The 25,412-nt window shown below is 38.4% G+C and overlaps 1 protein-coding gene across 1 annotated transcript; it reads right to left on the reverse strand.

Annotated features, from left to right (window-relative positions):
* Positions 1-10,137: 10,137 nt before the first annotated feature.
* LOC145484220 (molecular chaperone MKKS-like) lies at positions 10,138-16,470 on the reverse strand. Its single transcript, XM_081462856.1, has 8 exons — positions 16,332-16,470; positions 16,109-16,200; positions 14,858-15,037; positions 13,815-14,046; positions 13,038-13,448; positions 12,225-12,379; positions 11,271-11,527; positions 10,138-10,907 (listed from the first exon to the last, which is right to left on the reverse strand). Exons 1-8 carry the CDS (start codon positions 16,386-16,388, stop codon positions 10,510-10,512), a joined length of 1,782 nt encoding a protein of 593 aa, XP_081318982.1. The 5' UTR covers positions 16,389-16,470; the 3' UTR covers positions 10,138-10,509.
* Between the last annotated feature and the right edge of the window lie 8,942 nt (positions 16,471-25,412).

Raw genomic sequence — 25,412 nt, forward strand, 5'->3', positions numbered from 1 at the left:
AGAAATTTTTCCATTATTTTGGCACCTAAACGCAAATATCTCCTTTTTATGCCCTGGAAAATGACAATTTGAACAATTCGAAGTTTTTGTTCCCAAAGAAATGCCGAGAAATACAAGAAAACTTGTAGTTAACGCGGTAAATATTTAGAGCTTTGGATTCAACCGCCACGATTCAGCGTCGTTTCGTTTGACAGTCGTTTGCTTCGTTTGAGAGACAAATGATGTTTGGGGGACATTGACGGCAAAATGAGAGTTTGGAAAAGTGTCGCCAGACGTGAGTATTACGATCTTAGTTTGTTTTGTAATCAAAATGGCACCTTTCTTTGGCGAGTCGTAAAATTTATTTTAACACAAACGCTGTGGTATGGAATTGCTGTCGTAAAACTTGTATGGTCGGCACCTGCATGCACTCGTAAGCTTACTCGCAAGACTTAAAGCTCAAAAAATGCTTTCTCCAGGAACGTATATTGTTGGCTACATGTACCTATACAACTGTAGAGTACTTTTATGTACAGAGTTTGCTTATCTTAATCGATCGATATATTTCATTATCTAAATGAAACACATGTTACTGTTCCTAAATTATGTGGGATGCTGTTAATCGTTTTAAACCATGAAAGCAGTTCAAACGCTGCATGGTTTGGGGCCATTGCCAAAAATGTTCCACTTGTCCCATGGTAATGACTGTCAAACACAGTTATTCCATTCTGTGTAGGGATGAATACCACCGTTTTGTCATTTATAATGAAGATACATGCTGTCTTGGTATTGTTCAGCTGGGCTTGGTTTAAGTGGCACGGCAGGCTTGTTGCTGGAGTCTGCTCTCTGATGATACTGACTGGCAACTCTGCAGAGACATCAAGGCTATCAAGGGCTTTTGTCTGCTTTATTTTAGTTGCTGGTTCCTGCACACCATACAGCTGCCCACCACTGTTTTCATAGTATTTAAACATAGCGGTCTGGCAGTGACTGCAAAATATAATGTATAATGTATAATGTATATTAAGAGCCAGTGCCCATAATTATGGACCAAACAACGGCATGTACAAGTCGAAAAATCGATTTTGCTCATTTTTTGCCCATAGATTGGCCCTAGCTAGTAAACAAACGGACCATAGTTAGTTTCTGCTAATGCAGCTTTTTTGGGGAGTAATTTGCGAAAAACGATTTTTTTCCGATTAGGCTCAAAATCTACTTCCGGTTTTGCTGAATTTTCCGAATATTTGATTGCTTCGCGCTCCGCAGAACAGCTACTTGAGAATCTTTCAATGGTCTTTACATTCAGCTCAGGTCTTCATGGTATGACTGAGCAAAAAATAAAATAAATCGAGGCTTCGTTTCAGCCTGAAACGAGATCGAACACAAACGGAAAATATTACGATGTGTTTCAAACGAATTATAGCACTAAAATATCGCCATATTTTTCTATGGGCTATAACTTTAAATGCCATAAAAACACTTTATACGGGTTAACTGTACACCCACCTGTTTGAAAATCAAAAAATATCTCTGGGCAAATGGTTTTAAGTCGCCCGCCTTGGCCTGTGCTTCTCATGAATTTTTCCCTGAACCGCCGTGAGAATGTAAACAATTGCGTGACTCTGGCGGTCACCCTGAATACATAATTCGTTTCCAACAAACCGCAGATGGCTATCTTAGAACATTTGGGTGAAGAAAGAAAAACATAATGGACCACTTTTAACTTTTATATTTTGAAAGTCATCGCTTTGGAAATTTCCTTAATTAAAAACGCCAATTAAAAGCAATTTACTCGGAGTTCGGGTGTTACTGCTATGTCGTTTTAGGCTGTCGTTCTTTCTCTGATCATTTTAATTACAAGAACGAGTTCTAGAAAGAAAATCGTTCTAAGTTCATTTGTTAAGCGTAATGAAAAGTTGATATTGTTGGTTTGTAGCCTTACGTGATCTGAAGGAACGCTACAGTGATTAAATTTGTATTTGTTGATTTCGACGGATCGATTTTCGGTTAAACCTTTTTATTTGTGCCAGCACATTTAGTGCTTTTTCTCCTGCTAAAAAGTCGGAAAAGTAAAGTAAACAAATCCTAAAAGTCATAAATAAGAGGCATCGACAGTGCGAGTGTCTCGGTAAGCTGTTAATTTGAACAATTACTGTGCTGGACGGATTGCTTTCCTGGTTACCCACGTACTATACCTAGTTCATTGTGCGCGAATGTTTCTGTTTCAAACAACTGAAATGCTCAGTGCTTTTTCCTTTTTTTCTTCAGTCTTAAAACTTAAGGTTAAAGTTAGGCTAAACCCTAAACTGTTTTGGCGGCCAACCTATTTTTGGCTAATTGCTTAATCAAATTATATATATATTTCATTGAAATTCGCTCCTCTGTGACCGACTTCCGCGAACAAAACAAGATGGATGTTCGCTGTTCATTTAAGACTACAATCCTGGTCAAAAGTGTTGGGACAGTTACGGCAGATGACTTCACAGGCAGCCTCTCTTAAGACCAAAACCGCGCAAGCCCGCCTACCCCCTCCCCCTGTCAATGTTGATAAAAATCTTGAAGAAAAAAAATCCTTGACAATAGCCTCAGAATAGCCTCGTTTCAAGAGTTGTTCGCCTCCTAGAACAGTATTCTCGAACAAAAGAGACGATAAGATAGATATTCACGTCTCATTCCAATAATAGCGATTTTTCAGCAATCGCGTTTGGTTCCAACACAACTGTCTAACCACTTTCTATTGTCCCTTTTTCCTTTTTTCCCACATCCAATCTAGTCTTCAGAATAGCTTCATTTTCATGCAACATTGCTAGGGGAGAGGGGGGGTCAATTGTACTTGCTTCCATTCATCTTTTGTTCTAAAACGTTAAGGACGTAGTTGAAATCGTGGGTTTCAGCGCGCAAAAATGGGAGGTGTCCCAACAACTTATGGCCAGGATTGCAGGTTTACACTAGAGGAAATTGTTCCGGATTCGTGATGAATCCAGAATGTTTTAGTGCCGGATTGATTTTGCCATTTACACAAAAGTGGACGAAACCGAAATAAAAACCCCCCGGTTTGGTCGTGTCTCCGGAGATTTTGAATCCGGAATTTAAAGTGGGAACTTTGAATCCGAAAACTTTTGAATCCGGAGAGTTTTGTCGTGTGAACGATTTTCTCTCGAATCCAGATATTTTTCCGCCTGTGATCTTTTGAGTTTGCGGTGGAACGAAAATGGCGGATTACATGATCCAGTCGTAGTCGAGTCGTAGGCGCATTGATGGCCATTTGATGGCGGTCGCTGGGTGATTACCTCGTGCTGTTTCAGGTGTAGGTAATCACTTTTATAATGGGTAATGCCATACTCCTCAGAAACCGTGCCCAATTTACACTTTACTGCGCAGATGACGACGATGGCACGATCGAAAACCTCGACGGTTTTCGACCCTAAACCCTAAGTAAATACCTGGAGGAACCTGGCATGATGGACAACAGTACCGTGGTCAGCGAGTTGAAAGAAAACTTCAGACTGTCTCAACCTACCCCTAGCCTTATTTTCGGAGGCATTTTGTTTCTCGTTGTCGAGGCAACAAACTGCTTGTTAACCATTCCATCATGAATGTTCCCGGAGTTATCGTCGTGTATAAACGATTAAGAATCCGAATATCCTTTCACTGTAAACCCCTACTAATCCGAATACTCTAAAATTGATGAATTCGGGAACTCCTTTATTGTAAACCTAGTCCTAGATCGACCACTGTAATGTTTATTTGTCTACCAGTGTTTTGATCTGCAAATTTCAGTTAATTGATCAAACAACCAAAGTAGAAAAGATGGATTTTTTTCCCAGTATGATTGAAACTTAAACGCAATTTCTTCCTCGGCTAATTCAATTCAAGAAATTCCGGGTTTTCTAGCTGAGTTTGAGCATATTGTGTAGGTACAAATTTTCTGCACAGATAGAAGAGCTGAGATGCCGTCGCGCAGTTAGTAGTCTATAGAAATTATGGTATTTCCACTTGACTTTATTTGTCAGTCAATGATTCAGTTGCCATAAATCATAGAGGATTGGTTAAGTGTATCTCTGAAACTGCTACTGTGTTGTAAGTTATCAGTGAAATCAATAAAATAAACAAGTGTTAAAATCATTTCCCGGAGTACTGTAGAAACGTTCTTTATCATGGATGTCGTGGGTGTCGCAATGCAAATGAAAAAACATATATATTTATACTAAGTTAAACAAAAAAAACAAAAACAAAAAACAACAAAAAAAAAAAACATTTTCCATTATTTTATCCACACAACGTTTCAAAAATTGCTTTCATCGGATTGCTGGAAACGAATATTTTACTCGAGAGTGGCTATCCGCGTCACGCAATTGCTTACATTCCAACGGCGGATTTTGGGCAAAATCTATGAGAAACACAGGCCAAGGCGGGCGACTTGAAACCATTTGCCCAGAGATATTTTTTGATATCCTAACAGGTGGGTGTATATTTAACCCGTAGAAAGTGTTTTTATGGTATTTAAAGTTATAGCCCATAGAAAAATATGGCGATGTTTTTAAGCAATAATTCTCTTGCGACATACTGTAAAATTTTGCGTTTCAGTTTTACCTCTTTTCGGGCTCAAAACTAACTTTGATTTATTTTATTTTTCGCTCAGTCATACTACCAAGACCTGAACTGAATATAAAATCCATTGAAAGATTCTCAAGTAGTTGTTCTGCGGAGCGCGAAGCAATCAAATATTCGGAAAATTCAGCAAAACCGAAAGTAGATTTTGAGCCCAGTCGGGTCGAAATCGTTTTTGGCGTATTTCTACCAAAGAAAGCTGTATTAGCAGAAACTAACTATGGTCCGTTTCTATTCTTACTAGGACCTATCTATGGACAAAATACAAGCGAAATCAATTTTTCGACCTGTGCCATTGATAGGCGATTTAGGTCCATTTTTATAGGCATTCACTCTTAAGAGTACTGTACCTTTCTTCTTCCCAATGAAAAAATATGAAAAAGGAACTTGAAAGAAAATACAAGCCTCTTTAAATTCCAATCTTTAAAATGACTTCATTTACATTCTGTAATGTAAAGGATAGCTTTGAAACCCTGTACATGTGGATGCAATTGTTTTCTCCAGTACGCCATTTGGTTGCGAAACTTACTCTGACACTGTACTGACAGTTTGGAAGTATGTTGGTGTGAATTATGTGCAGGCGTTGCTTTGGGGGAAATACAATACAAGGAGATTATCAAATAATGTTTTTTAGGGTTATCACCTGCAGTCTTTAAAAATTATTATTAACCCCGAATTTCCTGCATAGAACAAAAAGCCACAGCCTAATTTAACTGTTCCTTCCATTGAGTTGTTCTTCGTGAGACAGCAAACAGTAACCTTTTCTCTTAGAAGGTTTAAAAAGTATGACGTGTTTGTGTGAACAGCTTTGTCCTGTGAGGTTACATGTACCATAAACACCAGCGGATAAGCTGCACTTGCTGACGTCATGTTTTTTTGGAGCACTTTGAAAAAGACTACCCATAATTTGCTAATAGTGTCGGCGAGGGTGCTTATGGGATTGCCTATTTCGGGGGAGTGCGTGGGAAGGGGGTGGGTACCGTGCATACGGCTGGCGCGGCTGAAATTTGAATTGACCAATCAGGATTTAGTAGGCGGGAAAAACTTTACTGTCTTGACGTTAATGTATGTTAACAGGAAAGGTATTGTAATCGGGCAACTTTTCTCGCTGGAGATTGCATTGAATATTCACTAACCAGCATTTACATTTCCAAAAATCATATCAGATTGCAAAAATTGAAAAGTATGAAACATTTTGTTTCCCTAAGCTTCTAATTTGGCGCCAAAAATGGGTCACCGGCAAATCGCTCGTAGTTCGTGGAGTGTCGTCAAGTAAGATATTAGTTGCGTTATTCTGAACGAAATATGCTGTTCCTCGTCAAATTAAACCCGGAATTCTCAAGTTAAGGTCAAAGCGACTTAAGCATTGTCTCTACTTTTGTCCGTTGCGAAGAAAAACATTATTATCGTGTCGTTTCGGTAGGACAGCTCGGTTTTAATGCCGCTGGTATTGCGGGCGGAGCCGCCGTTTGTAAGGCGAACAGAGTTTTCGCATGTCGGCCTTGCATTTTACGTCTTCAAAATACCCCTTGTTTGTTTCGAAAGAGAGTGGTGGTCTGGGCCATAAGTAGCCTGGATAATACTGCTCAGATTGTTTTAATTACTTGCTTATCGACTCGTGACTTAAAAACCAAGAATTATAAAGTTGGTATCACCAAACTGTCATCAAAAGGGAATTTCTGCGTAAAAACATTTTGTTATTGTTTTAACACAGGAAGATGACCACGAATCTTCTGATTTTGAAATCGACTATGAGTATTTTCACAAGAGAATTAAGCCAAATTTAGTTCACAGAATTTCTGCATTTGAGTGTCTCAAGGTAAGTCCCTCAGAGTCGTTTTTCAAATGTTCTTCTATTCCCGTTTCGTACTAGGCAGCGTAAAAACCGTATTTAGCCTGGAGCTTATGTCTGTGTGTGTCGTTTGGGGTGGGGGGATCACAAAGTACCCTTGTCAAACAATAATGCCACACATCCTAAGCAAGCAGGGAACATTTTGGAACCTGACGTATCTAAGTCAACTATGTTTTCAGAGATTTTAAGCTTAAATTTCTGTTTTAGGAAAATGTTTTTATGAATACTTCTGAAGGTACACAGTATTATGTTTAGCCAAGGTGTAATAGGATCAGCGCTTGTGATTTTATCTTTCAATTCACCAGGTCAAGAGCGCCTGGGCTGGCCACTACGAGTACAACACACTGGATCAAAATGCCATTATTGGACGACATCCCCAGATAAGGAATCTCATTTTTGCGAACGGCTTTAGCGGTCATGGTAGTCAGCAGTCTCCCGCTGTAGGGCGAGCCGTCAGTGAATTAATTTTGGACGGTGGATTTCAGACAATCGACCTTACAGCATTTAGCTACGAGCGTGTTACCAAGAAAGAACCATTGAGAGAGACGAACATTATCTAGCTAGATGGTTATGGCGGCTTGTTAGGCTGAGAAGACGTAAAATTAATTGGTGTCAAAGGGCGCTTTCCTTCCGACCAAAACTTCAGGTTTGCATTTCCGGAAATTTCCAGAGGCAAATAGAACAGCATTTTCTACAATTTACCGAAAAGAGAATATCCTCGTGAGTTTTATCTAAATTTTCGAAAATGTTGTGTGATTTTCGAATTTTCGGAAACTTTCTCAAGAAATTTGCCCTCGTTTCGAAAATTCCGGAATTTTCGTCAAAATGAAGGCACCCAAATTTGTGAACATTTTCTAATTAACAAAGTCATATCTGAGGTGATCAAATTTGATTGAAAATGATTCGAGACTAAACATCGTAATGTGCTCGATGTATTCTGGTTCTCAAAGGGAATATGGCTCCAGGACTTCGGCTTATAGTAACAAAGAATTCCGAAAACATGAGGTAATTTAGAGGCCCCCTAAATTTTCGGAGCGTTTGAATTAGCGACTATAGTTTATTTTAATTATAGATAGTGATTCATGCGCCGACTTTCTTTCGATGCGTTATGCGTAGTATGTTTTTAGTAGCCACATGTGATAAATTAATCATCGTTACCGTCATCACAGTCCTCTTTTAATCATCATCATCATCATCATAATCATCATCGTCATCGTCATTGTAACAATTACTATTCTGGTGACTGATCTAATCTATGAACTGTTCATCAGTTATCGATTACGAAATTATTGCAATAACGTCTAGTCAATAACTGGTATTACGCGGCCGCTGGGAAAACGTCGTTGGGCGACGTCTTTAACGCCTTATGGCCATGATTGTGTGTCGTGAATGACAATGATTTAAATAATTATTCGCTTGCGTTTGTGAATGTAAACAGCTTGCGACTGCTAACACGTGCGGAAGACGATATTACACCAGTGATGGGCTCTTGATCACACCCAGACAATGTTCCATTGAGGACAGCGAGCTAGAGCGATTTCTATTCCAATTTATATTGTATTGCTCCTCGAATGCAACGAAAAAGGCAACAGCATTAAAATCACCAGCTGCAGATAAAATTAAACGAACCGGCCTTATTCTGTTAAGATTCTTGATTAGAAGAGGAAAACCTCCTGAAGCAAATAAAAGACAAGGCATGTGCTTTTTAGAAAACTCAGCTATCTTTTAAATATTCATGACACGAGAACTTAATAATTGTTCTCGCGAAAGCAACGTGTTCATGGCAGCTTCGATTAAAACCTGCTGTCGCCGAAGTTTCGTTGGATAATTTCTGAAACGAATGTTCTGCTGAAAGTCGGCGGGAGGAAGAACGAGTCTTTCTATTTTAAAAATAGCACGAAACTTCCCTGGTTCCCAAAGGCGATGTGTCTAGGATTCACATCAGGCCGGGCTGAACAATATTTCAGGGGCGTCGGTTAGCCGAGCACGCGCAGCACGGAACAGCTCTGATTCAAGACAGGTTGGTCTTATCATTTCCATTAGGGTTATTTTTTTGCCATTGCGATATTCAGATTTTCGATAACGTCTTAAATATATCTGCTGATTAAGTTTAACAGTACAGTTTGCGCACTTACTCCGGGTTGCAAGTCAATTTGCCCCACCATTGTTTAACTGGACTGCAAGCGCTTCTACATAAAACAACAAGCTGAAATCCGTCTGCTTTCGCACGCACTCCATTTTAAATCATCGACCTCCCTTACAAGACTACTTACTCGCTCAGTGTTTCTGTGGTCATCACTATCTGCCATCAAGTCGAATCAACAGGTTTGTCATTGATGTCGTTGCTTAGCTGAAAAACGAAAAGATAATTTGTAAATGTCTAGTGGAAGGACTTCAAAGTTTATTTAAGGGATTTTAAACCACACGCAAAAGTATCAATAAGCGTGGCTTGGATATGTATCATGAATTCGTTTGGAAACCGTCAATTTCACAATTTCAGGCTTCTTGCAGGAAGCTATTAGTTTTTCGTATGGTACAGGGTAGTAAAGTAAACACAAAGCCGATAGCATTAACCACAGAGCGAAAAATTTAAATGATTAAATAGGTTCCACTACAGACGAGCATTGCAGTTGAGGGCCACGTGCGCTCAGCCAGATTACTATAACAAAAAATTAAACTTTCTCTGAAAGCTTCTATACCAGGGATGTTATACAATTTTATGTTTTGTAACAGCAAAGACGCCTTTGATGAATGAGTTTATGAGCTCATAATATCATGATATATCGAATGAGCGGCGTCAAACATTACGCATCTCGAAGAGGTTTTCTTTTGAATTTTCTATAGAATATACCTTTAAGATAAAGTTAGCGTTCGTCATTCGTAGTAGTGCTCGATCTTCCCGAGAGGTTTCAATAGTTTTTTGTGTGACCTCTTCGGCTCGTCGATGATTTCCAAGCGATATTGTTACTCGATTAACACTCCTTTATAAAAGTAACACATTTTGAATTGATAATTAGGTTACCACACCCGTCTTGCTCTTTCTCTCCTTCTCTGCCACCTTCACTCCGTGGGGAGCAAAGGGCCTCCGCAGTCTTGTTTGCAACAGTTATTTGGGTTGTGTGTCGAAACGCCGCCCGTTTCCTCAGCGGGCAGTGACAGTGCCTAGACTTTCAATTCATTTACCCAAGTTTGGTAGATTTCTCCAAATGAATCAAAAAACATAAATTCACTAACGGTCATACTGTCTAATTTCACTTCCGTTTTGTTGTCCGGGTTGTCCAAAGCCCGATTAAGCTAACCCAGGATTAGCGAGAATTTTGATTTGAGTTGTGTAACTTTTGGTGAGGTTTTATGTTTATACTGTTTGTCCTTCTGTTCTGAGTCTGACTAAGCTCAAACTTCACAAAACGTAAACAGTAAAACACATTTTTATATAGGAAAAATTAATACTTCGGTTAACTCTTAATCCTGGGTTAGCGTTAACCCGCTTTCGAACAACGCGACCCTTCAGGAGATCTAGTAGTATCTAAAAACAGTTGTCGGCGCTTTTTTAATGCTCAGGGTAAACAGGGCTACCGGTAAAACGCCGATTATGATAGGAGTCATTTTCGATTCTTTCCGTTTCGAATATTTTGTGGCGTTACTCTCGTGGCGTGCTGACCACTTTAAATAAAGGATTGTTTTGATGGCTTTCCACTAAGATGGAATAAGAACTCAACGCGTGCATGAAGATTTTAATTGCCTAGGAAAGGGGGGCTAAGGTACGGCGCTCTACTGTGCCTTTCATACTGTTTTACTTAGTGGTCAAGCTGACAGGCCCAGTTGTAAGCTCTGGAGCATCTTGCTCCCTCGGACTTGAATCAGAAGGACGTGCAACTTTCATCTATCAAACTCCCCCCCCCCCCCCCCAAAACCACCCAAAAAATTCAAGACAAATGATAAAAAAGAGAATACTAACGTAATTGTGGTTTATAAAACTGGAACAGGAAAGATGACAGGGAAATTACTTCTAAGACGTTGAAAAGAGAACTGAACCAATAGGCGGCACCGTAAATATCTTGCGAGTTTTAATTTCCCACCACACTGCTACAAACTACACAGTGAATTCTTACTATAGCATTAGCAGTTTCAAATGCAGTCCTGTAAGAATTTATCTTTATTGAGTACACATCGAGGACAGCATTGTCAAATATTTCCTTAGCACCCCCTGTGCAACAGCTGTTTCTGTTATGACCAGAGGAGTTCTCGACATGTCCCATCATGCTCCACTCTAATGACTGATCACACGACACCAAACCACACATGCAGTGAAGCATGCTGGGCTTAAGATCCAGTGCTCTGGGAGAAAGACTCCAGTGATGCTGATTGGCTGAGTCAGTCACGTGACTGCCACCGTCATGCTCTAGGTATCCGGCCAAGGATTCAAGGCAATGGGCTACATTGTTGATGATAGCAACAAATTGACCTAAGAAAAAGAAATTCCTAGAGATTAAAGTAGGAATTATAAGGCATGTCCAAGGACTTCAAACTAACTTAAAAATAATTCAATCAATTTGTATTTCAAGCCAACAGGCAAGCTTCATCAGCAAGCTTGCAACTTGGATTTCTAGTGGTAAGTAAGGTTACAGGGTCGTCACAGAGTTTCCAAGTAGCAGCATTTTTGCTGGAGAAGGTGGCTGATTTTGCCATCTTTTTATAAGGAATGAGAATACTAGCTAAGCAGGGTAGCCGGCTTAGATCAAGAAGTACAGGTGGTTACTGTCGAAGACCCTGAGGGTTACTGCTAAAGCACACAAAGCTATATACCAGTGCCAAACAAGGTGTTTACCTCTAGTACAGCCAAGATCTGCAGCAATCTTTGAGCCATTCGTTTTCCCAAACTGTCTCAAGAATGATGCTAAGTGAGTGTCTAGACATCCAGCACCAGGCACCACATATGGGCATCCCAAAGTCTCATATAACGCACTAACAGATGCTTGACAAACTATCTTCAGCTCGTCAAGGGATGTCTCATCTGGTGAGCACAGCAAAAGAGTACACACGGAAGATGAAGTTAATGAGGACTCTGGCACCAAATGAATGTAGCTGTTTAAAAATATACGAAAAAGAAAAGCAGGTTTGCTAACTGGCCTTTTTGAAACCAGTTGTCACTGACATGACATTTACCATGCAGCATGATAAGCTCTGCACAGGCATGTACCTCTAATTCAAAGCAAAATCAAGGTTGACTGGTCGGTTAGTCCCTTAAGTTTGTTTGGGAGACTGCTGTATTGTTTTGCCATCCAGCTTGGTGTATTTTGTATCATGTGACCATTGGATGCAGAAGGCCCATTTATTTGAGATATTGCTGTCATTGTACACTGCAAGTGTATGGTGAATAAAGGTATGGACTGAAGTGATGCTTCTGATAGGAGAGTTCAACCAAGTCAAACCAAACCTGGCTCAATAGAGTGGTTTTCAATTGAGTGCCGTAAAACCAAAACCAAACCATTACTTACCAATTAGACTATTCCAACAATCTCAAACTGTGGTAAAACCAAGACTAATGTAACTGCCTGATTACTTTTGACACTCAGTTGAAAACCGCTCTAAATCTAGTAATTTTATTAGTAAGAATCAAGATCAGAATAACAGTTATGAAAAAATGAAAACTGAGGGTAAAAGACGTTATGTAATCATAATTACCAAAGGATGGAAATTAAAATAAAGTGATGTACATGTAGAGTACGTGGTGGGTTGTACCACCATACGTTAAATGCACTATTGGATTTAGGAAGCTGACCTTTTGTCATTCAACACCATATGTTCGATCTTCCCGACTTGACCAAAGCTTGATTCAGTAATGTCCATGCTGAAAGTGCTCAGGATTGTTGCTCCAGTCAGACGTCGCACAGCAGAGATGTGAACAATGGATAGACGGTCAATCACATAAGCACCCTATGATGAAAACAAAACAAGTTATCAAAAAAAAAAAAAAAAAAAAAACTAACAAGTGACTGCTGTGTACAGGTCTGTCAATCCCACTAGTTGTACAAAAATTGAAATTGTTTCTAAATTAGCTGAGTTTTAGATTTCATTTAGATCTCATTTCTTCCATGAAGACTACAGGGCTGCCAGTCTTGCTATTAATTGTCAGCGATAATAATTATTATTGCCATGTGCCACAAGCAATACATACAACAAGAAACAAACAAAAGACAGTCCAAATTATGCATTATCTCAGTGTATTATGTCTTTAATCCCTTATAAGAAATTAGTCCACTAGAACTGTCTCACCCAACAAAACAGCTGTCAACAACTATTTTGGGTCCCATTTTTCATCTCATGACAGAGACATTCAATATTTCAGTCAAAAACACTTGTATCTATCACATACTGTACACGCATAGTCCTTAAGATCTCTGTCTTTTGGACATGTAGGACCTTAGATTTACAATGATATCAGAAACACTACACAGCTGTATGCATGACTAGGTGAATTCTTTAGCTTAACTCCCAGTTGTATCTTGCAGGTGAATAAATGAAGTGAAGGCAGCACTTAGGTAGGTGCCCAAATCTGTTTCTAGGATTGTGTCTGCCTGGGCTGGATACAAACCTTATCTCTCAAGTACTGCTTCAGTGCTGGATGTATGCATTTCTGGCAAGCTACCACTTTAACTCCAATAGCTAGCAACCAATCAGCAACCTTCAACATCTGCTGTAGCACAGCACTCTCCATGTTAACATCATGACCACTTCCTGCTGTCTCTATTTTAACGTTGTCGCTAAACCATTCATCAGTGTCGTCTGCCATTGAGACATTATACAAAGCCACTTTGGCATGATGGCTTAAAAGTGCTTTTTTTTTTTGAAAGGTTGCAACATCAGGGGCCTGAAGAATGACACCTTGTATGATCTTGGATTCATTGACAGGATCACCCTCACAAGTCACTATTTCGACTGGCTGAAGGTCTGTGACAGACACTGAAGAGTCTTGGGAATTACTTGGCAGTGATTGAAGAAATGCCTGTGTGTTTGATCAATGCATGGTGTCAAACCATTGTGACATTGTGACATTGTGACATTGTGGAATAAAAAAGTTAACACGGTTTATCTCAAAAAGAATTTCCTGTTATGTCCTCTTATTACCATCCCTGATCAGAGTCAAATTTCACATCAAACATGTGTTTTTCTAAGTTTGAGTCTAAAGCCACCGTATAGCATGTTAACAAACATTCAATGATTGAAGCACTGGCCTGGGTAGTTATATCTCTTTAGCTTGTGTAAGTCATGTTTGAGGTATTAATAAAAACTTGTACTTAAGTGAGTGCATTGGCACCTTGAACATGTATCCACCGCTAGATAAACACACAAAAAATATTAAATCCTGTACCTTGATGACGAGCACACTTAAATACTGTTTCTCAGATTCACTAAGACGACAAGCAGGCTTTGTTCGAATTATGCTGTTTACAATGGACAGCATGGTCTTCATGTTACCAATATCAATGTTCATTTTCCATCGACATGACTGTAGGTGACTGGTAATGACTTGCAGTGAATGTTGACTGATCTGAGTGATGAGGGCTCTTGGGACAGGCAGATCAAGGGATGACTGTATCAGACTAAAACAGAGAAACAATAAGGATCAATAAATCTATGCACACCTCTACAATTACCAGTAACAGTTTCCTACAAAAAAAGATAAACTAGCAGATTTGGTCCCTGACTATAACTGCAAGATTATATGAGGTCTCATACAACTCTCTACTTTCAAAGCGTTTCTTTCCACCTTTTTTTTAAGGTGTTAAACCCAAGGTGTGAGCAAGTTGTTGTTGCAATCATTTCAACTACATTACATTTTTTGTACATGTTCCGTACCAAATATGGGACTTTCATCTTACTAGTTTTATCTTTGAAAGAGAAATATAATTTAACATTTTTGCATGTGATACATAACGGACAAAACTTTCAATGTAGATAAGACAATTCTATATTTATAGTACCAATTGCGCTTAGCCATAAACCTGCCTTGCAGGAAGCCCACTCTTAAAGTAAGTAACATAAATATAAATTAATTGATAAACAAGTAAACAAAGAAAATACAACCTAGCTAAAATGTAAGTACATAAAATTAAAATGACTTTTTTACAATAAAAAATATAACAATATAACATTGTTGAAAATGGAAGTAAATTCATAAATTCAAGAATTTAATAATTGATATTATAAAAAATTATGTCATAGATAAATTTAAATTTAAAATCTTACGTGACAAATCTTTCTTTTAAAATGTCTTTGCACCAGTCATGGTGCGTGTTTTTGAAACGTTTGAAAAGTAAAACTGTGTGCTTAATTTGTCACGCTTCATGGATGGATGCAATGTGTTGTATGTGTTGATAGATGAAATGCAATTACATGTAGGTTAATAGGCACCTTAGTAAGAGAAGTGCTGTTCTCAAACCACCATCACTGTAGCCTTCAAGATGGCCCTTCACAGCAGATAGTATCAACCTTGGTATGGGGTGTGACAAGCCAGACAAGCTGTGAAGAATCTTGCCTGATGTTGATGTTACAGTCACATGACCACCAGAGGATGACTGGAAGAACTTCAACCTGAGTATCAGACAGGTATAAATATGGGAAACTTCACATGTTTTTAAAATAAAGATAAATGTATTGAAGTGAAAAGTATTGAATGAAATTATTGTTGTATCGGTACAGCTATTACTTTGTACAGTGTGACACTAAATTCCATTGTCACCTAGCTGGCAGAATGGATATTTATCTACCTTCAGTTATAAATTAACTGAGGCATAACGGAAAGCAAACCCTTCCCTTCCAACAGTTGTGATGGGTTTTATTCCCAAGATGATCCAACAATTACATATGGTTAGGCTTCAAGCTCAGTACTCCTCTCACAAAGTCAAGCATCCCTACCCTCATGCCCGGACCCCACATGTACAAATGTCATGTATTTAAAATAATTGAAGGGGTGGGATGATGTGTAGTAGATGTCAAATTCTCACATATGGCCAGGGTCCCCTCCCCTGGGTTTGACATCAATGTACATTAACAAATCAGTCAAATACAGGTCATGAATCAGCAAACTTTATTTAGTGCTAGGTCTTTGGAGAAGATACCCTGATTCCAGAGGTTTTCTCACTCTCTTCATATCCTAATGTTCAAATTTGTGCCCTGAAGTAGCGAAAATGAGTCACAAAGCAGCAAGTGAGTTCAGTTTCTTTTTACACTCAAAGATGACTTTTTGTGATAGAAGAAGAAGAAAGAAAACCCCAGGGACCAGGGTATCTAGCAGACTAAACCCTTCATTACCTGGGATATTAACAAAATGGGATCATGTTTACATTAGGTGGTGCAGGTTGATACTGTTGACCAATATATTGACTGATACTCGGTCGATACATCAGCCAGGTATCGGCCTTGTATCAGCCTTGTATTGGCTGAGTGTCGGTCAATATATCGGTCTATAGTGTCAGCCGACACTACAGTAAACATGATTGACAGCATGTTATTGGCTAAGCTACAATGCAAGTAACAAATTAAATACAATGACCACTAAAACGTGGGGAGGACCAATCAGAATTGAGTGTTTTATTTTATTACAATTAATTTACGCTTACATTGATATAGTTAGGGATTTTATATGTAAGAACTTAAAATTACCTTCCATTTGGTCCAAGCGCTGTCTGAACTAAATCCTTCAATGCGCGTAGCGAGCCCTTTAACTTAATATCATCCAACAGCTGCACTGCAATCTGCATATAATTCAAAACACTCATATTAGGAAAATACATACCATATATAAGCTTCAGCTACTAAGTAGTTTATTCTTAAAAAAAAAAAAAAAGCTGCTTATAAGTGAAAATGTATCTTCCTGGCAGCCTACCTGAGATGTCCATTCGTCTTTCGTAGACAGCCTTGAAGAAACACTTTTACCCTCCATTCAGGTCATATGCAGTATAGCCATGTGTATTCTCCACAACTGTGTAAACTTTTGACAAGAAAATAGGAAATTTTGCATTCAACATGACGTTTGATAGTAAACCGCTGACCGAAACTATATATGCTGACATACTTGCTTACATCATATACTTTGGCCACCGGTTTGGATAATTAATTAACGCAAGATGTAGCTTAGATGTTGTTGTTTTTATAACCGGTTATCAGAGCAGGTCGTTTGTGTCTTTTCAGTTGATAAACTGATCACAGAGCACTTACCTCACATTCGTATTTTATTTTATTTTACTTTATTATTTTTTTTTTCACGTGATCAGTTTCAACGAACCCAGATCAGTGCTGAACTAAAGCGGTGACTATTGACGACTATTCGCCACTATCCATGACTGTTCACCACTGCACTATTCGCTAATCGAGTTTTTTTAGACACCCTGCTAAAGGTCAGGAAATGGTCAGGAAAAAGACATTTTCCCTATAAAAAAGGATTTGTTAAAAAATTGTCAGTCATAATGAATGGGCGGAAAGGAGGGCTGCCCCTGAGGGCAGGCTAGAAACCGTTACTATGTCTGTTGTTTATTTGGTTAGAGAAATGTTATTTTTATCAAGGGAAAGTCAGAGAAAAGCATTGTTCTGGACCTCTAGTTTTGTCTCTAACTCAAATCCTTGCATTGTGGGTAACAAATCATGTTTGGAATTCAAGACAGAATTGATGTTAAATACATTTATCAGAATTATTTTTGATATGTTTATATTTTTTGCTTTTACAAAATTTTAGAGTCCCAGTGTTGTCACCGAATAGTCCGAGCACTGCCTTCCGTGCCTGTCATGGTAAACACCTGACACCTTTAGTTTTCAGGGCTTGGCTCTGTAAAATGCCACCACAATTGAGAATAAGACACGTTGTGCATTTAAAACGCGGCGATGAATTTCAAGCTCCCGAAGACACATGTTCAGTCTTTCCTTGGGGTTTTAAGTGATATCACAAAGGACTTCAAGAGTCAACTTCTTGAAAACTATTCAACGAATTTCATTTGAAATACCTGTGCTTTTGTAGAAGAAAATAACTGGCGACTGAGTGCGTGCTTTATTCGATATTTTTTTTATTGATATCATTGTATGCTCTATTGTTTGACGCACAGAAATCTCAATGAAATATTCTGATGCAGCAAACACTTTTCTAGTGGGTGGAATGAATTTTAATCAAGTATGTAAGAAAGTCTCAAAGGACATCCCGTTCATTTTAGTGTCAGGGAGCGTCGTGTGTTGTGAAGGTGAAACAGTATCTTCGTCGATGTGCTCCCCTTCGCAGATAAGTATACGCTTTCGTTTTTGCATTTCTTGACCTTGTTCGCTTTTCGCCTCGTTTCGCTACGCTTGCCCTTTTCCGCAGTTTAGTGGTTTAGCATAACCAGTTCGTTGAGCAATTTTTTACGTCCACACGTGAAGAAATTGTTGAATACTGGGAGGGAGTGAAACTTTCGGAATAAAGAATTACCAAGTTCGTTTAGACAAGCACATCGGAATAGCAGGTTTGAAAGTTTCTTACTGAATACCACATTTCAGAAATACTAGCTCTCTTGTTCGTCGTATTTGTAACTGTTTAATGTTGTCCACGATGGGTCTGAACTGCAGGTCACATTCCACAAGTCAGAGTACAGAGTCACTGTGCTGCAGATAAATAAACAGCACCAAGATTCAGTCTCCTAGCCCTAATTAGCCCTAGCACTCTGCGTAAATGTTGTTTTAGATCGAGGGGAAACTTTTGGCATAGTTATTCATCAGTAGAGTAAGGATTTCTACTCTTGACCTGTGGAATGTGACCTGTGTTTTAGACCCGGCTTGTTGTCCATTGTTCCGATGCTCTGAGTTGCTAAGGGTATGAAGATCTGACTGAACAGTTTTAAAGTTACGTCAATAATATTCCCTGAGAATTTAAATTCTTTTCTCATGCAGGAACAGTTTGTTTCCATACAACCGCTGAACTTACTGCTCGTGAATGTTTTAATTGGAGTTTAATTTAGTCGGTTTTACTTTGAGAGCGACTTTGTTGAGATGTTATACAGCCATCCTTGTCCTTCGCCACACGATTGATTTCTGATACATTTTCGGGTAAGTAATATCAAAATATTTAGTTAGAATTTTAGAAATAAAGGCAGATTTGAGTTATAATTGTATTGTGGCTTTTCTTCATTCATCCTCATGTTTTCATAATTGTTCACATTTTCGTGAAATCAGAAATTACTTGACGAATGGAACCAATTTTGAGCAAACTTGCGTTGAATTCTGGCGAGAAAATAATCCTAAGAGAACATTAAGAAATTTGTTAATGCAGGCGATATTGTCCGATGTTATATGGCCGGTTTCTAACTACCAAACTGATTGACCGACTGATAAGACCTCAAACTCAAAGGTGATATATTTTTGACAGTTTCCTCTCTCCTTCTGGCATTAGACGAACAGAGGGGAACCCAAAGGAAATGTAACCATTATGAGCTAGACTACGAATAGTCCCTCTTTCGCTTAGTCCGTCGTGCGGGACGCGAAAGAAAACCGCGAGAAAAAAATGGCCGCGCGAAATCCTGGAGTCGAGGAGAGCGCGAAAGGAGGGACTACCGCCTAAGCCCAAGAGTTTGAATTATATGCGTTGCTCTCACAACGCAAAAATATGATTGGCTTATGTTAGGCGCGTTGACAACGTGTTGTCAACATTCGAGATACCTGTGACGTCTTGCAGGAATGTTTTGGAACCGGAGCAAATCGAAGCGGTACCAGAGCAAATCGAAGCGTTGGAATCGCCCTTCGCAAGCCGTGATGTTCTTGCGAATCTGCCAACAGGCTTTGGAAAGATTTAAATTCATCCAGTGTTTTGTTTGGCAAAGCTTTCTGCCTCCAACCCGACTGCGAGCGTGTTAGTGATTTCGCCGCTCAACAGCATCGTCTAAGTCAGCGAATATCAATTTACTGAACTTGGCCTTTCTGCCGCCCATTTGAAAGATTGATCCGGACTCTCACTTGAAACCGGACATTCACCTGAAATTTTCCGCTGCTATCGGCAAACATTTCACCGCAGTTGGATGATCTCCTATGTATAATGTATAATGTATAATGTAAATTCTCGGTTGAAACTCTGTTGAAATTTTCGCAATAACTTTTAGACGCAGCGAAAATCCTTACAAGAGGCCTCATTCGCCGTCTTCTGTTTAAAACTTCTTTGGCAGTTTCGCTGAACGAACACTGAACGAAGATATACTTCTCACGGCATATGTTTTTGCCTGGCTACTTGAAGAGTAGAGTAGAGCAATTTTATTCAGATCTCCCTGGGCTATTGATAACAGGCGAAAATAAGAGGACGTCAAGATGAGAAATCCTACACCGAAAAATCACTCGGCCGTGAAAGGGCAAACCCTTGGGCTTAGGCGGTAGTCCCTCCTTTTGCGCGCTCCTAGCCCCTAGGATATCGTGCGGCCATTTTTTTCTCGCGAATTTCTTTCGCGTCACGCACGACGGACTAAGTTAAGGAGGGACTACTCGTGGTCTATTATGAGCAGCCGTGTTCAGCTTTGAAGCTACGTTCTCTCCTTATCAGTCTCTTCATTTTGCGATCAACTCCAATTTCAGGTAAATTCTAGGTTTTACTTTATCTTTATTTTACAAGTATGATCTGACCTTGTTGCAAAGTCTGATTTAAAAATTCTGACTAAGATAGCTATCACGATAAATTGATTGCTATGGTTCAGTTTGACCCTTGCTGCAATTTTATGATTTTTTTGTTCTAGTGTATTGTAATTTAAATTAAAATGCACCAGAAACCTTTTTGGATTGCAGGTTGTAGTTCTTGGGCTCTAGAGGAACCTGGTAGTTGACTACAGGAAATGACTGATTCCAGATAAGTACATCGTAGTTTTGTCATTTGTTCGTCGTTTTCCTGGTAAACGATTTAATTCAGAGCAAGATTGATCGAAATACAATATACCACCAGAATCCCAGACCTAACACGTTTGTACTCAGTAAATTTTCTGAGCGAAAAGAAAGCCAGTCACTACTATAAAATGCATTTCTCTAGTCTCTTGATTTCAGGCTAGCGAATACAATGTAATATGCCTGAAAATAGCAACATCATACAACTACAAGACTGTTCTATTGAATAAAGGAGATTTACTTCATTTATTGACATTTGCTCTCTTTTTTCCAAGGTTGAACACAGAGTGCACGTGCATTGAAAGAAAATGCAGCCATTTTGGATTGTAGTGTTTTACCCTCCGCTTCGATGCAAGCAGACGACATCTGAAAGATTTTATAGTCAGATAAGTTCGTTCTCATTTTCTTAACTCTTCTGTCTTATACCATTTACAGTATCAGTCCAAGGAAGAAAATAATTGATTTTCTTTTGTTATGTAGAGTACATCCTGAGGGAAATAACCAAATGAACTGTCTTCATGTAGCAAAAAAATAATAACTTTATACTGCTTTGTGCGTTTAAACGCTGCCTGAATAGTATTTATGCTTTAAATGTCTCTGTGAACCGCTAGCTCTGCATTTTTTTGACCAAATTCCTAAGCCTAACGCAGTTTTTAAAAGTCAGTGTATCAAAGCTTCCTCTTTTCTTTTTCATGCAGGTTTTAAAAAAGATATGCTGAGAGAAAACAAGTCCATTTTGTACGACAGTGCGTGGCTCTTATGTTCTTTGGTACAATGTAAGTATTGCAAACATCTTGGTTCAGATAGACCAGATATTATCTTCGCAGTTTTCTATTCATTAACTGAGAAATGTTGTCCAAATGTACCACCAAAGCTCAGCAGTAACGTTCATAAAATATTTTTTGCCGGTGTTAGAAATTTATTTGCACCTTGCCTCACTTGGTTTCTGGAAAATTTATGAAACGAAGGACTGAAAATTCGCCAATGCAAGAAAAACAACTTCGTTAGCTCTTGGAATCGGTGGTTTCAATCAGTAGTTCACTGCTTGCTAATGGCTGGAAAGGCTTTTTCTCTACAATAAGTCCAGCACCTCAAATTTTCCTTTTTGTTTCGGTTTCAGTCTAAAGTTAATAAAATCTCCTTCCATGTCAATACATTTTAAAGTATCTTGCAGAGAAAATCTTTAACTATTTTAATGTCCTCGGCAGAACCAGGAAGTTTGTTTGAGATTTGCCAGCCAACAAAAATTTAGTGTTTTCTTCAATAATTTTACCGTACAGTATTGATACCTGCTTTAAGAAGTCACTGCAGAATTGCCTGTTATTAAATTTATAAACACGTCTCGAATTTGTTGATGAAAAAAATAGTTCGTTTTATGTTTAATCTCCCTTTTTGCCAGGTGAACTCGGATATTGAAGAGAAAGTGAGGCCATTTTGGATTGCAGTGTGTAATTCTTGAACGCTGGTGCACTATATATGACATATTGGAAAAATCTTAATTCAGATAAGTTCACCCTTTCCTTATTTTACTTGAATTTGTCGTCGACCACTTTAATAACTGTGTCATTCCAGGTATCCTGTAGAGAAATCTAATCGGGAGTAGTGAAAGATGAAATTTTGATCGTGTGGTGAGTTTGGGACAAAGAATTGAACATCTCCGTCCGTGACAGGATTCGAACCCATAAACTCTTACATACCGGTTGGGCAACGAGGAATTGTTCTGATGTCCGAACGAATTCTTAAAAGTACACGATTGCGAGAGATTTGTTCATCAATTTCAATAAAGTAAAGCGTTAGAAAAGCACTGTAAATGTGTATTTAGGGGCAAATATTCGAAATTAACACAACTGGAGATCCGATAATCGTTGAAAAGTAATTTAATTTGTTATTTTCTGCTCTTTTTATCACCAGGTTGAATGCAAACATCGGTTCAATAGAAAGTGTAGCCATGCTGGATCAAAGTGTGTAAGCTCTCGAAGCCTGGTTCAAGTTGACAGCCAGCAAAACACCTTTTTTCAGGTAAGTCGTTTTCTTCTCTGTTTACCATTGAACGGTTTCAGTCCAAAGAGTGATCAGAGTCTGACCATATAAATGCCTTCCTGACCCTTGTTATAAGCATTTCAGTTGGAGAGAAAATATTGGAATCAGGATATATTGTAACTAGTAAGAAGAATTTTACTTGAGGATTGGAGACTTGTCCAGTGACATAATGGAATCAAAGTTACAGAATAAAACATGCTGGTGTTAATTATTATAACCTTCGTAAGAACATTGTGAAAACAGTAAGTGTTAAGTGATACAATCAATATTAACCAGCTATTTTGTTGATGTTTCCTTTCTTTCTAGGTTTAATGCCCTTTCAAAGAAATGTGTAGTCATTTTGGATAGCAGTGTACTGGCTCTTGGACCCTGGCCTGGAAATATCTTACTTCAGATAAGTCGTTTTCTTGTTTCTCTAGTCGTTTATCATTAACGGATTCAGTCCAAGAGTGATCAAAATATAACATCGTACCTCGTTGCGTTGTCAAGTATGTTACAAAGGCAATGTTACCAAATTCATAAACTAACAACAAAAGAAATGTATGACAATCAATTGGGAAAATTAATATTTGAGTACGAGACTGAAGTGGAAGATTGAACATCGCAATTTATTATTTTAAAGGACAACTTGAAACGGCCGAATATTCTCCGCAATGCAAAATTGAAGTGCTTTTTCCTAACATTTTGAATTCAAATTTAACAGAATAAAAACGTGGTGGTCGTACTAGAAATTGTTACAAATTTATTTTGATATAAACATTGTGAAAAACAAAGATTCTAACGTAGCATTTCAGCTTACTCTCGGCTTGGCTTTGCGAACGAAGATTTAAGGAAGTGATCCACTTACGCTGCAGACAGAGAAGCGTGTACGACAATTTACGAGAACAATTCCAGTTTAATAGTACAATGATAATTTGCAGTGCGAACAATGCTTTCCTTATACGAGGCCGCAAATGAACTTTAAAGGCGATTCATTTAGAGAAGGAATTACTCAAAATCAAATGTGCTTTAAAATAGTATATTCAGGCATTCAAGAACGAACAGCAACTTAATTTATAACGACTGATAGAGCTCATGACTTTATCGGCATGACAATTCTAATTGCGCTTTGCCAAACACGATCATTTTTCGGTCATCAATGTTCCAAGCTTGACCAATCTATATAAGCATGCACTACTTTTTCGTCTGTGTAACTGATATAAGTACAGTGTTAAACATGGAGGTGAATGAAAAAATATCATCGCCTAGGGCAAATTAGTGTCTTGCTACACCATTTAACATGGAAAATTAACGTTTAGAACAGAGAACAGGTGACTGAAAATATTTACGAGCGTTGTTTGGTTTCGATCCGTACTTGCATATGTCCGGGCACAAGTGGGCTCAAGCCTTTAGAGAAATGTCATGTTTTCGATGTAGCGATGTTTCACTGACATAGATTTCATAGTGTAGTTTGAGTATTTTCTTTTTCTCAAGAAAACAACAGTTTGCTGCATGTGAATAAAGTTTTTGTGTCAGTATTCAAGCAAACAGCAAACAAATAACATTCCAGCTAGAATAAATATGTGACGCTAGTCTCTCAGGGTAGCTGTAATGATAAACTGAAGTAATGGTCGAAACATTTTGAAACAAACAGCAAAAAAAAAAAAAAAAAAAAAAAAAAAAAAAAAAAAATATATATATATATATATATATATATATATATAAATAAATAAATAAATAAATAAATAAAAATGGACCCAGAGAAAAATAGATAAATAAAACAAGTACACAGGTCAAAAGGTATCAAAACTACTGTATACACTTATGAAATGTAATAGTGAAATGGAAAATAGATAAAATAGAATCGAAAACTTTAGAAAGCTTGGAATTTACATAGTATGTTAATTGCTGCACGCGCAGTCTCCCGCTTCCTTGGAATGTCGTTTTCCGTAAAAAATAAACAATCTTCAATCTAAGCAAGAGCCATAACCGGGTACGGAGACCGTAAGTCTCGGGATCTGCGCGTACCTAATGATATGGGGCACTTTTGCTATTTTTAGAACAAATTGCGCCACCCTGACTCGGACATACATCCGCGCGGATCCACGCACATGTCATGGGTTCTCGCGTGGATGTTGTCTAAAGAATAAAGTTTATGTAAGAAATCTCTCTACTCTGGTATCGAGGTAATTTGTGAATTTCTCAAACAGTGCTTAATCATAACCAAAATCTGTTTTTGATAGTTTCTTATTATTTCTGCCCGTTTGGCAAGTTTTGGAAGGAACGTCTGACGCGTACAAGTAGCTCCAGGGCGTGCACTTTAAAAGTCCGAGTCTGTGTTTTCAATTGTAGCTAATTGGCAACAAATCTTGACAAAGATTTCTTTCGTTATCTTTTGCGCTGAGATTCTGCAACAATTTTCACTAACGCCAAAAGGCTACTATCATGTGTGTTTCTTCAACGTAGTGAAATTTTACACAGCTGCGAAAATAAAATAGACAAGGAGTTTTGATAACTCAGCCAACAAAATCGAAATCGTTATTCGAGTTGATTAAAGAAAGCGTCATCGTAACTTTGCTGATTATTCCTGCTGTATTCACATATTTTCAGCTAAGCAGTTTAATATGTTCTCAAACATTTATCAACCTTGAACATATTTAAAAACTAGAGATATTATTGCGGAAGTCCAATTTGTCATGTTTACTGACTCCAAAAACACGGATCGGCGGGCGCTCTTATTCATCGACAACAGATAATTTATTGAATTTTTACACAAACAAAGCCTAGCCGTGTCTACAGACGTAAACTTATTGGGCCTTGATGAAATATCAAGTGTTACTTACAATTCAGGCGAAATGCAAACTTGCAATTGTTTACTACTTTTCGGTGGCGATAGACTCTGGCGAAATCCCCCAAGCGTGTGGCAAGAGGAGGGAAACTTTGAAGTCCTAAAACGCTGCAATATCCAAATTTTTCCAACTAGTTTTTTTGCTGTGTTACGGAAAAGCTGTTAATCTTCAGCATATGTGAAATTTATAGTGGAGTAATGTGGAACTCTTGTAAAAGAAGCAGC

This window comes from Orbicella franksi, chromosome 4 (genome assembly GCF_964199315.1).
Source record: "Orbicella franksi chromosome 4, jaOrbFran1.1, whole genome shotgun sequence".
NCBI lineage: Eukaryota > Metazoa > Cnidaria > Anthozoa > Scleractinia > Merulinidae > Orbicella > Orbicella franksi.

Bases quoted from the DNA above. Each gene is read 5' to 3' on its own strand.
- LOC145484220 (XM_081462856.1), bottom strand. From the start codon at position 16,388: ATGGAGGGTAAAAGTGTTTCTTCAAGGCTGTCTACGAAAGACGAATGG. The intron at 15,038-16,108 runs GTAATTTTAAGT...TCTGATACTCAG, and splicing joins GCGCTTGGACCAAATGGAAG to GTTGAAGTTCTTCCAGTCAT. The intron at 12,380-13,037 runs GTTTGTATCCAG...TTTTCATCATAG, and splicing joins AGCAGTACTTGAGAGATAAG to GGTGCTTATGTGATTGACCG.